At 33.2% G+C, this 13,113-nt stretch overlaps 1 protein-coding gene across 1 annotated transcript; it reads right to left on the bottom strand.

The window, feature by feature from the left end:
• Window positions 1–887: 887 nt before the first annotated feature.
• Window positions 888–6,922, bottom strand: LOC127086215 (dol-P-Man:Man(6)GlcNAc(2)-PP-Dol alpha-1,2-mannosyltransferase). The gene is made up of 10 exons (XM_051026936.1): window positions 6,449–6,922; window positions 5,753–5,840; window positions 5,495–5,654; window positions 5,114–5,331; window positions 4,427–4,722; window positions 3,630–3,744; window positions 3,412–3,550; window positions 1,605–1,801; window positions 1,376–1,465; window positions 888–1,293 (listed from the first exon to the last, which is right to left on the bottom strand). Exons 1-10 carry the CDS (start codon window positions 6,709–6,711, stop codon window positions 1,162–1,164), a joined length of 1,698 nt encoding a protein of 565 aa, XP_050882893.1. The 5' UTR covers window positions 6,712–6,922; the 3' UTR covers window positions 888–1,161.
• Between the last annotated feature and the right edge of the window lie 6,191 nt (window positions 6,923–13,113).

Raw genomic sequence — 13,113 nt, 5'->3', positions numbered from 1 at the left:
CCAAATCTTTGAGTAGTTGAAAAAGCACCAAAAATATCTACACATATTTGGGGAAGAATTTTCATACCTACACAATAAAAAATTGTCAAAAAAAATTAACAATGCAAATCGGAAGACTTCATAGAAGAGTTCCGAAACATATAAATAACACACTAGAAGTCTTTAGAAAAGAGTTTCTGTGTATATATTAGTTTGTTAACCGAAACACATGTGTTAAGTGTTCCGGAACGGTATTTTTTTTAAACTAAACCATAACTCTTCAAGTAAGTCTTCCAGAACACGTTTCACATTAAACCGGATGTCTTCCACAAAGTGTTCCGGTTAAGAAAAAAAATACTAGAAGTCTTTTTCAATGTGTTTCGGTATGAAGTTGAATAGTATAATTTTCGAAAATCTCAATTGAATGGTTAAAAGTGAAATGGTAAATTGGTTAAAAACAATCAAGAATAAAATTGACATTTTAAAAAAATTGTTGAAGTGTAGGTATATTTGTACCTACGAGGTAAAATTTTCGAATCTGCTATTTGTTCTAATTTAGGGGTGTCCTTTTCCTTTCTTCTGTCTGAGTGATTTTAGTTTCTGAATTGCTAGTATTGGTGAATTTGCTACTTCTGTAGTGGTGGTCTGAATTCTAGTTTAGAGCTTTGTGAAAATTTGTTAATTGTTGGTTAACCAATATTACCTATTGACTTTGCTGGGAACCATCATCTTCAAAATCATTAGTCTTTATACAATATCAGAAAATATACTATCAAAATAACTTGATTTTTCTACACATTAAGAAAATTCAATGGTTAAACACAGACTTGATAACCCATTTTCCAGTAAAATATGAATTGAATATTTAGAAACTAATAGAATTAAATTTTATGCAGTGACACTATAAAGACGTTTAATCAAATTTTACTTTGGATGGTACTAATTGGAGTAACATTAGACTTCATCTGTACAAGTTTAGTAAAATAGATGTTTCAGTAGGAGCATATGCCAGCATACAACATTGTAGACATTTAAGTGAAGATTAGAACTAAATCAAAATACTCAACATCAACAGCATGGGAAAAATCCTACAAGATCACTGTCTAACAAAACTGTATTTTTCATGTAAATCCCACCACCATAATCAAGGACTATTCAAACATTCTTTCCGGTCGAAAAGAATCATTTGGTTACTCTTCTGAGTAGTTTATACATGCCGAAAACATTCTTTTCTTGCCAGAGGTAAGGGATGAAAAATGACCTATACAAAGCTGGCGAAAGCTCCCTATCCAAATAAGGTAATGCAGCAACAGTCTGAAATATGCATAGAATATATCAGAATACGTTTAGAAAGAAATTAGAATTTAATATGAAAATTTTCATGAATGTTTATTACCTCCCATGTTGACATGTCGCTACCGCGAGTCAGGTAAGGTCGCTTTAGCTGCAGCTCAACAAGGAAAGTGCACTCGTCGATATCATGGAGCTGCCAAATCAATGTTAGTCACTAGTCAGTTTCCTTCTAACAAAAAATGCCAAGAGCCAAAGAACTACAGGGAGAGTTTGTTTCAAAGTATTAAAACTTGGAAGAAACAATCATGCAGTTATAGTTATAGCCAACTTACAAATTGCTCTTCTGATGCCATGTTCTTGTTGTTAAAGTATGGTGGTGCTGCAGCAGTCCCGCCTAGGGTAGAATTAAATTGAAAGGGGAGAAGACCTCCGAAACCATCATCGATCCATCGAACTTGTCCCACAAAATCTGGGACTAAAAATGATGATGGGTAGCGATGCCATTCACTTCCAACACAAAGTACAGAGCCTGCAACAAAAAGGAACAAAATGCGATTAATAAAAGACCTCTTATTAGTAAATATTACTAGGAAGGTAGTATTCTGTTATTAGTGGCAGTTATTATATTATTAGGAGCAATTATGTTTTATTAATTTTGGGTGTTTATGTTAAGAATAAATAGAGGAAGACTGAGTGGTAATTGGAAGAGACCCAACTCTGGAGCATTTGAGAAGGGACACATCCAAGACTCTCGAATGCTTGGTGGGAACAAAACCGGAATTTGTCTTTCTGTTTGTGTGTAATTTGTGTCAGTTTTCTATAAGTTGTAAATGTGAATTGTAAGTCTATTCCAGAGTAGTTGTTGAATTAGTATACAGAAAACTGTCCCTCAATTTCCCTGTTTTGTACAAGTTCTATCACCTGGTATCAGAGCATCAATCTTGGAGGTGTGTCATGTTGGAAATGGAGTTTCGGGTGTTTGATGGAGAAGATACTGGTGGGTGCTATGTATTGAGGAACATTTCGAAAAAAGAGGGAAACACCAGAGGAAGAGAAACTGACAGAGGCGTTCAAGTAACTCACTAGTCATGCTCGCCAATGGTCTTACTGGTGGAATCGACGCCATCAACAGGTATGTTGGCGTTTTAAGCCGGAATACCAGGACATGTTGCCTATATCAATGAAGAAGAGGAACCTGAGTTTGAATTGGAGCGGTTGACGACTCAAGGTTCATTTAATGTACAATCGCAAGACGTTAACCAAGGAAATCATCTAAATCACACAGTGACAGAAGAAGAGAGAGGTTGGGAGAAGAGGTAGAAATGGGGAAAATAGAGAGATAGGGGTAGAAAATGCCCTTGTGAATGTCCCGATCGTGGAAACATGACAGGAGAGTAGAGTGGATTTGTCAGTTTTATATAAGTTGTCATTGTGTACTGTAACTCTTCCAGAGTATTTGTTGAATTAATATATACAAAATTGTCCCACAATTTCTCTGTTTTGGACCACTTCTATCAAAATTTTAATTGCATTAGAAGGTAATGGAAAAAATGCAATTGCCTAGTGAGAGAGTCCACTAACATACTATTACACATTAGAAGGAAAACAAACAAAGTTGAGCCTGTGACACAGTTTTGTAAAAGAACTTCCCTTAGAGCAAGCACAATGAATGGGTTTGTTCAAATTGTGCTACACAAAAATATTACAGCACAACTAAATTCGCATTTTGACCACTTTTTTTAATTTTTAACTAACAGCGTCCTGCAGAACAATATCAAATTGTTCAAATTCCACTACACTATAGTGCAATAGCGTCGCTAACATCGGAATGGGATCACTCAATATGATAAAAGAATTGTTATGTAGATTCAAATTACAGCTAGAATTCAAGCTACAACAAATTACTTTCGTCGTGAACATAACTTATTGCTTATTGTTTCCAGCATGGTTATCTTTAGTGTCATTTACTTTCCTTTTTAAGTGAATTCTTTTAGAGACATAGTATTCCTTACAAATTGCAGGCTTTAGTGAATCAGCATGAAACATTACCTAATTACTACTGCAGTATTCCAGTTAATTTTGCACAATTTAAAAAAAAAAAAAAAATAGAACCAAAGCCACCAAAAGTTTGATCCTCACCATTTGCAACATCGTCGTGGTGCTCTAAGATCTTGTAAATCTCTATAGGAGCTGAGTAACCATGAATCAGAGAAAATGTTCGAGCATGAGAGGAATATAATATAATGCTCAGAACCACCGGCCTCAGAAATTTGGCTACCTGCATTTAGCAAGAGTTTACTCCAGAAAGTACTTATTGTTTCCATATTATCAGATATATAAAGAAAGTGATAACTCACCTTCACTATTATAGAAGTGTCAAATGAATCATACTTGTCACGGAAAAGATCGGGAAAGCTCTCAATGACAGCAGAAGCAGCAACACAAATAAGTGGATATATTGGATAAAGGAACCTGGATATAGGAAGAAGGATGGACCAAAAAATATCAGTAATTTGCATCAGTGTAACTGTAGATTTTATAATGATAATAAAATATTAATATCACAATTATTTCACTCGAATTCACAAGCTGACAGAATTATATTAAAGCTCTGTTTGGATAAATGGCTTAATTAAGCGCTTATCATAGAAGTGTTTATCTTTAAGCTATTTCTATAACCAAAGATAAAATAATGTTAAACTATATGCTATAATTTTCTTTCATATTATCCCAAAGTGTTTACGGAAGTTATTTGAAAACGGTTAATAGACATGTCATAAGTTGTTTCTGTAAGTTCTCCCTAATTGTCTCACAAGTACTTATATAAATAGATAAGATCAAATAAGTGAATTCAAATAGACACTAAATGAGTACCCTGTTCACAATTGTTTATCCTCTGAAGTGCACAGTTTACTTAATAGTTACTACAATACAGAAGACAACTAAACCGTGATCATGAAAGACAGGTTACGGTGTCTAGCTTAAATTTATCCAAAAGGGAGGGAAACAAGAGATTGATATCCATTTAATCACATAACATACAGTAAAATAATATACATTATGTATGCAATGTGCAAGTGTATTGAAACTGTTCCTCAAATAACACAATACGTTTAAATTTGTAAAAGAAGACCATGTATAAAAATTGCCAAACCTTTCTTCTTTATGTGGCTGCAGAGACATAAAAGCCAGCCAAATGTATAAAGGAGATATCACAATCAGTAGGTCTCTCCCATATTTCTTCTTAACAATAGGCCAAAATCCCAAGAACAGCATAGCAAGAACAAAACAAAAGTTGAAATTGTTAAATCCATTCTTCAGATAAAAAAGAGGTCCTTCAGTCCCATAAAGATGGCTTTCCCCGCCTCCAGCAACATTGTATATTAGAAGATTCAAAACAGATGATGTCCATTTTCCATAGTAGTTATAGTCGGTAACTGCTGACAATGCCTGCAAAACATTACAACGGTTACAAAATTAACAATATAACATGCAAGCAAAACTATATATTATGTACAACATTCGATGGTATAAGAAATGTTTTAAAAACTAGACCAAACCAATCTTCAATCGGTTGAAACGGGAACCAACCAGTTCGTCTGTTGGTTTGATCCGATTATATTGCAGTCTGGTTGAACCGAACCGGATCCAGATTGAACCAAGGTTGAGCAGTTCAACCGCAGTTATCATTCATTGCGATCGAGGTTGAACAGATTAAATCAATTGAATCATGACCTAGAGGTCTCAGTGGTTCAATCTCCGGTTTGGTTTTCAAAATATTGGGTATAAGCATAATTTACAGGCAACAGTAGGCCAACATGAGAGGAGGAATCTGACTTACAAGAAGAATTACTGATGTGACAGCCCCAGCAATAAATGCCCGTTTGAATTTTATATATAAAGAATAAAGTGTCACCGGAAGGAAAGCCAAGATTGAGAATGGCCAGCCAAGTATCACACCAATAGCAGAAACAGCAACTGCTGCAGCATGCATATCAAGAAGAAATAAACCCGAAGCAAGAGAGATTGCATACATGGAAAATGAACTTGGCAAGAAACCTGGAGACAACAAGCAATTGATAAAGAATACTGAATCATGAAATAAAGAATACTTGGTCAACCTTTATTTATTTGTCAATTTACTTTAAGTGTGGTTGAGAATTATCATCAAAGGAAAGTATGCACATTAATGAAACGAAAAAAGAGCCAAAGTCTAACTTACTCGTGCTAGCAAAGAAACAGCCGCTGGTTAAGCACAGCATAGCAAGTGTATAAGAAGCAAGTCGTTTTCCATACTTCCTAGAAAGAGCTACCACAAAAACGGTCTCTGTGGCAACTGAGAGAAAACCAAGAAAAAATCTCACAGCATAGAACACTCTAACCTACAACAGTAAAAAAACAAAGGTGTCATGAGGAGCATAAACAAGGGGAAAACTTCAATCTATAATAAATCAATAACCAAGCAAGGGCGAAATCTTACTTTTTCATCACCAAACAACCACAAAGCTGGCCGAGCCACTACTTCATGAAATAAAAGGTACAAATACGACCGAAGAGCAAATTGTGAACTGCAAAACAAACACAACACAACTCCATTAACGAAAAAATAGCTTAAACTAAACCCAAAATTTCCTCGGTCAGGACTTGGTATTCAATCCAAAACCACAAGCTAAGGGACCGGTTATCTACCACATGCGCCACACCGCAATGATGGTCAACACATGCTTTTTTATGTTGCTAATACTTCTTTTAGTTCATTTCTCTCCAGATATAGACAACACCTAACAAAAGCATAATCAAAGTGACATTTTCCCACTTAGGCTTTGTTTGGATTGATGGAATCGGATGGAACGGAGCGGTATGGGATGGAATGAAGTGGCATTCCATTGTTTGGATCATTTAAAATTGGATGGAGCATCACCATATTCCATTCTATTACATTTCACTCAATCCGCGACCATTCCGCTCCGTTCATTTTATGATATCCAATCGACACACATGAAAACAATCAAAATCAAAACTTTTTCACTTCTCCCCTAACCCATCTCAAAAAAAAAAAAGCAAAATCTTCCTAACAAAAGCAAAATGCAAAACAACCCCCCAAAAAAGCATAAAAAGAAAACAAAATCAACATTAACCAAAGATAAAATAGTAAGAGAGAGAGTATTTTCTTCACCTGTATTCCCAAGTTTGGAAACCAGTTTTGTAGAGAAGGTAATGAAGGGGTTCCCAGTAATTGAAAACCTCATCACAATCATGGATGATATTAGAAGTAGCACTCATATACCTCAACAATCCCAAAGCAACAAACGGCAATGCCCACTTTAACCCTTCATCTTTGCCGTCCGATTTCGCCGCTTTGTCGAGCTTCGAGTAAGAAGATGATGGCGCCGGTGGATCCGACGGCTGAGAGCGCCTCTGCCTTATAGCCTGAGACATCGCCGTCGATCGAAACTGAATGTGGAAATGGAAAATTGAAAATTGTGGTTCTTCTTCTTCTTTAGATTCTTTCGATGTTGTTTTTCAAAAAAGTTTGAAAGTGATAACAACACTCGAGACAATTTTCTTCCTCCAAAAGCAAATTCTTTACTTTTTCTTCTGCAGCTTTTGCCTACACGCATTTTCCTTTACTTTTGCTTACTTAATTTTCTTTTCTGAAAAATAAAATCTTCAGTTATTATTTTATTATGCACTACAAATACAATAACTATTTTATTTTATCTAATTTGTGTCTAATAAATTTGATAGATCTTTCTTAATAGAGTAAATTAAAATTAAAGTTAAAACATGTCTTGACAAAAAAAAATGAATAAATTTTTTTGTCCTCTCCTAATCTAAAATAAATGCGAGTTCTAATGATAATACATAATTTTATATTTAGAATGATTGAATTATTGTCACCCTCTCGTAATCTCATGGGTCATGTTTGAACATTAGATGATATTTTGATATCATACATGTCTCTTTTACATTATTCTTTAAAATTAGGGTTACGTGTTTCTCGTATAATCCTTGTCAATAAAGACATGTGATAGGGTAATAATTTGATGGAGACCACAACTTGATCTTTAGGATTACGAGGGAATTTTGACATGAATGTTCTAATATCTAAATGATATTCCAAAGCTCCGCGGAGCTTTAACATGAATGTTCTTCTAAGATCTAAATGATCTTCCAAAGCTGATCTCGACCTTAACAATTCTCTAAGTTCAATTTTTTCATGTCAAGCCTTTCAATGCCAATTTTAATTTGAGTAATAGTCATGCGATTGAAATTATTGTACTAGTCCATGATTTATCAAATATTCAAGTATGTTAGGACATTGTCGTTTTGTTTTATGGTGATAGTAACTCAGATGTACACGACTTGTAACAGACTATCTATTTGAGATATCTTCAAAAAGAAATAAAAAACTATTTACTTAAATTATGTAAATCACTTACAATAGTTGTTTAAATTTATTTGTTCAAAAATCATTTGATTATTTAGTTAATATACCTCAAATAATAAATAACTACAATGATATTTAATATATTAATGTGCCACTTCGAACGCACAATTCTCACTTATCAACATTTTAGTGTGAGTTTAAGTTAATAGAATATAGTCTAGTATAGTAGAGTAATTACACTATGGTATATCATGCATGGAACTCTGGTAAATATGGTTTAATATTTTTACAGCCACTTGATGAACTTGTTTAGGAAGCCAACCTCTCTTAAGATTTTCTCCATAGCAAACTAGTCCAACGTATCATAAGCTTTCTGAATGTCCAGCTGTAACATACACCTAGGAGTACCTCATTTTCTACTATATCCTCTAATCAATTCATAGGCAAGAAGAATATGATCATGGATATTTTGGCCAGGCACAAAGTTTGTCTAGCTTTGGTGAACAATGTTATCCATCACACACCCCATTCTCCTAGTCAAGATTTTTGAGATTATCTTTCATATAGTGGTACAACAAGACATAGGCCTATAGTCTTTGATTGTTCTAGTTGCATGGCCCTTTGGAACAAGAGTCACCAATGTACTACTAATTGCACTATACATTCTCTCATGTACAAAGAACTCCATTATAGCTTCTACATCAGTATTCACTATTTTCCAAGTGGATTTAAAAAAAAATCACCAAAACCATATACACCAGGGGCCTTGAGATCACCAATATCCTTCAAAGCCTTTTCAATCTCTACTTCTATTACAGGAACTTCTAGCAGCCACATTTGCTCATTAGAAAGTTGAGATCCCTCCCTCATTGCAACAATATCAATGCCATCCAGGTTGTTATTTGCCTTGCCCATAAGGTTTCCATATAGACCTAGAATTTCATCCTCAATTTCTCTATGAGTTGTAAGCAATGTCTCATCCTTCTTGTATAAACTCCTCATGTCATTCTACTTTTGTTTGGCCTTCACATTGACATGAAAATAGTTATTATTTACATCACCAAGTCTAAGCCAATTAATCTTAGCCTTTTTCCTCAAGACATGCTCCTTAGTTTCACTCCATTTAAGGACATATTTAGTACAATGCTTTACTTTAATGATGATTTAGGTATTTCTTCTAGTAAATCATCCTTAGCCTTCTTTAGAGTATGATTAATCCCTATAAGAGGTTCGCTAATACTTCTAATGAAAGGTTGTATTCTTTGGAGCTTCTTCCACACAACATACATAGGCATACCTGTTATAGGTTCCTCCCAACTGTTAGTCACTCTTGTTTTATATCCCTCCATGGTAGTTACATTATTCAAGAATTTAAAACTAGGCCTTCTTCTAGATCTATCACGAGTTTGGCTCTCCAAATAAAGTAAAGCATGATCTAAAATACCCGGAGCCATAATGGTAAAATTGATGTTCATGTGCATTTGGAACCACTTCACATTAGCCAAAACTCTATCAATTCTTGAGTAGATAACCTCGTTCACATGTTGATTTGACCAAGTATAGTAATTACCTATATTATCCATCTCATAAAAACCTATATTCTCCATCATAGTCACCATGTCAACATACTCACTCTCATGAACCATGTTACCACCCATCTTATCCATAGTTTTTAACACATTGGTAAAATCTCCTATCAAATACCAAGGGCCATGTTGGTTTTGATTCAACTCTTCAATATACTTCCACGACCTTCTTATTTGTTTAAGTTGATTGAGATCATAGATAGTTGTAAACCACTGCAGAAAGTTACCACTTAAATCATACACCCCATAATGTATCATTTTCATAGTGCTAATAACATGTTTGACCTCAACTTTTCTATCATCCCACATCACCCAGATTATACCATTAACATGCTTTGAGTAGTTATCCATGTACAACCCTTTTAGCTTTAATTTATCTCTAAGCAACTTTGTCTTTTCCTTCTTTACTCTAGTCTCAATAATCACAACAATCATAAGGTTAAGACTTAATAGACATGAGCTTATCTCTTTTGTCTTTACCATTTTATTTAGCCCCCTCACATTCCATGAAATATTCATGGGACTTTGTTTAGGACTTAGAGAAAAACTAAAGAAAAGGGAAGAAAATAATACATTTTCCTCTGCTTTTCTCGCGGGTGTGATGACGCCACATCACGATCGCGCTGAATACCAACGTGGGTAAGATGTTACGCTTTCCTGACACGCGTCAACTGCTATTAATAGGGATTTTTGCTACTTTTTTTAAGGTTCTGAAATTGAGATAGAAAGTAACGTCCAAAAGCTTTTGGAGCACGAATTTGGAGAGCATTGGAGAATATTTTTTCCATTGATTTCAATGATGAATTCTTATCAACTCATGATAATTACTATTGCCACTATGGATAGATAAGTTATTTTAGATTAAGTCTTTTGAGATGAACCTGATTGTGCCTTGTTAGATCACATGATTATTTAATATAATTTGAATTCCTTTATGTTATAATAATTAATTAATTATTCTTGTGTTCGATGTTTTTTGTGGGTTGACGAGCATGCAAATTGATATCAGGTGAGTAAGGATTATTGACCGAAGTCCACCGATCAGAACTATGACAATTATTCAATTTAGTAATTAATTAGGAATACGTAATTATAAGTTATGGCTTTTGAATTAAGGAACTTATAAATATTTGATTTAACTATGAATTAGCCTAATAAATTAGAGAATTATTATGTAAATTAGTGAGTTTTACACCAAGGAATTAGGTATCATGATCTTGTTAATTCGTCCTGAGATTATAACTTAATTATACTTCCTCTGCCCCAAAGTAAGAGTCTTTTTATTGTTTTCAACGCAACATTAATTAATTTTTACCAATTTTACCCCTAATAAATATTTTTTCAATCTCAATAAAATTCTATTTAACTAAAGAATTTTATCCCAAAATAAGTGTCGTTTTACTTTTCCAATGCAACATTAATTAAATTTTACCTATTTTGGTTTTTTTATCGAGATAACCCAGTTTTTGAAAAAAAATCCCAAAATACCCTAGGTTTCAGAAAAATTCCCAAAGTACCCCACTTTTAGGAGGAGTCTCCAATTGAATTGGCGAATCCTCTTAAAACATGAATGGAGGCGCCAATTGGATTGGCTAGGGCAGGTGCCCTAGCCAATCCAATTGGCGCCTATGTGTAAGTTTTAAGAGGAGTCACTAATTCAATTGGCGACTCCCTCAAAAAAGCCTCAAATGGAAACACTTCCAACATGAAAGTTGTATATTTTTTCAATACAATGAATTTGGACATAAATTTTGCATCATTTGGATTTTTTATGAGAAAGTTATGGGCACTTGAAGTTGGACTTCTGATTTTTTCAACTGTTATCTGACCTATAATGTTTTGTATTATCACATGTGTTTCTTTTAGAATTATGAAATTTTGTCCAACATAACAATTGAAGTAGACATCTCAAACTTTCCAATGCACTTGGTCCCACCTCAAAATCATAAACAATAAGTGAGTTAGGTCCTTGGGAAGTTGACCAAAAATTAAGGTTTTAGTCAAAACATGTGTATGTGAATTTTGCCAAAATGGAGTTTACACAAAGAAACCTAATGTTTGGAGTTTACACAAAGATAAATTTGATATAATACGACTTGATGTTAATAAAGTTTGGAGTTTACACATAGGCGCCAATTGGATTGGCTAGGGCACCTGCCCTAGCCAATCCAATTGGCGCCTCCATTCAAGTTTTAAGAGGAGTCGCCAATTCAATTGGAGACTCCTCCTAAAAGTGGGGTACTTTGGGAATTTTTCTGAAACCTAGGGTATTTTGGGATTTTTTTTGAAAAACTGGGTTATCTCGGTAAAAAAAACCACCTACTTTAGCCCTAATTATTATTATCTTCACTATTTTTTAGCATTAAATCATATTATGTAATTACTAGCGTCCAAACAGACACTTTGTGCCCGTTTTTCCGTTTTTTTTTATTTCGCTAACGCGTAAAAATATTAAAAGTGTCTTTTTTTATAAGTTTGATTTTAATATAAACTATTTATATGATGATGAAACATATGATATTTATTCAGATACATATTAAGGGGGTGTTTATTTCATGGATAAAAATATTATTCACAAGAATATGATATTGGAATTCACATATTCCCTTGTTTGTTTCAAGTTTTTATAATTTATGCCCGGGTACTTTTTATTTCCAGGAATATGTTTTGTTCATAAATTTCTTCATTTTTATTCACATGTCAAAGGATGGGAATCTTACATTCCCATGGTAATATAAAATAACCAACCATAATTTCCCACTCTCATGTTATTTTAACATATTTATTTTTTAATTTTAATTTTTAAAATTTAATTAAAATAAAATTTCAAAATATTCCTGGGAACTTTATTGATTTGCCAAATACATTGATGGGAATAAAGTTCCTAGCAATAATATTCCTATGAATGATATTCCCGGGATTATAATTTTAATCCATTAAACAAACACACCCTAAGTTTTGTTTGCAATATGTAATATTTTTTGCATTAAATTTTATTTGAATTGAGAATACCGCATTGTGACGTGATATTATTCAATCGATATTTTTCAAGCAAATCAATAATGTGAGTGGAATAATTGGTCGTTAGGAATACCTTATTATGAAAAAAGAAAATAGGTGACATCAAAATTAAGTTTTATCTTTATATATTGTTATAGATTGTTCAAAATCATAAAAAAAAAATAGATAAAATAAGAAAAACATGTTTCTCAAAGTTTATTAAACAAATAAACACAAACATTAAAAGAGAGACATTAAGTGACATTGTTAATATAAACAAATTAAGGTTGAATGTCTCACTTCAAGTAACCTATTCTATATAAATACATGTATAGTGTAATTCAGTTATAACAATCAATAATACAATTACCTCTCTCTCTCCCTCTCTCACTCCTCCCTCTCTCTCTATTTCTTATTTGTGTTTTAGATTTGTTAGGTTTTCTCTTCTTCTTTACTCCATTGATAATTTTTGTAATTAATATCATTACTGTTATAGAGAAAAGACAAGTTATAGACAAAACATAGTGAATGATTTAAGTAACTTCTAATAACCATTTTTTTTTCAAATCACTGTAACAATATTCATAATTTATTACAATTGATTGATCATGTGTGAGAATCAATATTATTACTCCCTCTAAACTTTCAATAAACACAATTATACCCAACAAAAATAATCACTCCAATCTTCACTCCTTTTTTTCATCCGTGTAACTTACTTGAACTTTTAATGTGTTAGGTTAATAAATCTATAGTAAATAATAAGTAAATAAGAATTAGAACAAAAAATGAGAAAGAAAAATCCAAAAACATGAGATCATAAAGAAAAAATAAAATAAAGAGGAACACGAAAATCTTAATATA

The sequence above is a fragment of the Lathyrus oleraceus genome, chromosome 5 (assembly GCF_024323335.1).
Source record: "Lathyrus oleraceus cultivar Zhongwan6 chromosome 5, CAAS_Psat_ZW6_1.0, whole genome shotgun sequence".
Lineage (NCBI taxonomy): Eukaryota > Viridiplantae > Streptophyta > Magnoliopsida > Fabales > Fabaceae > Lathyrus > Lathyrus oleraceus.
The sequence above is the reverse complement of the archived record's forward strand: the minus strand, read 5'-3'. Positions and strand labels throughout refer to the sequence as shown.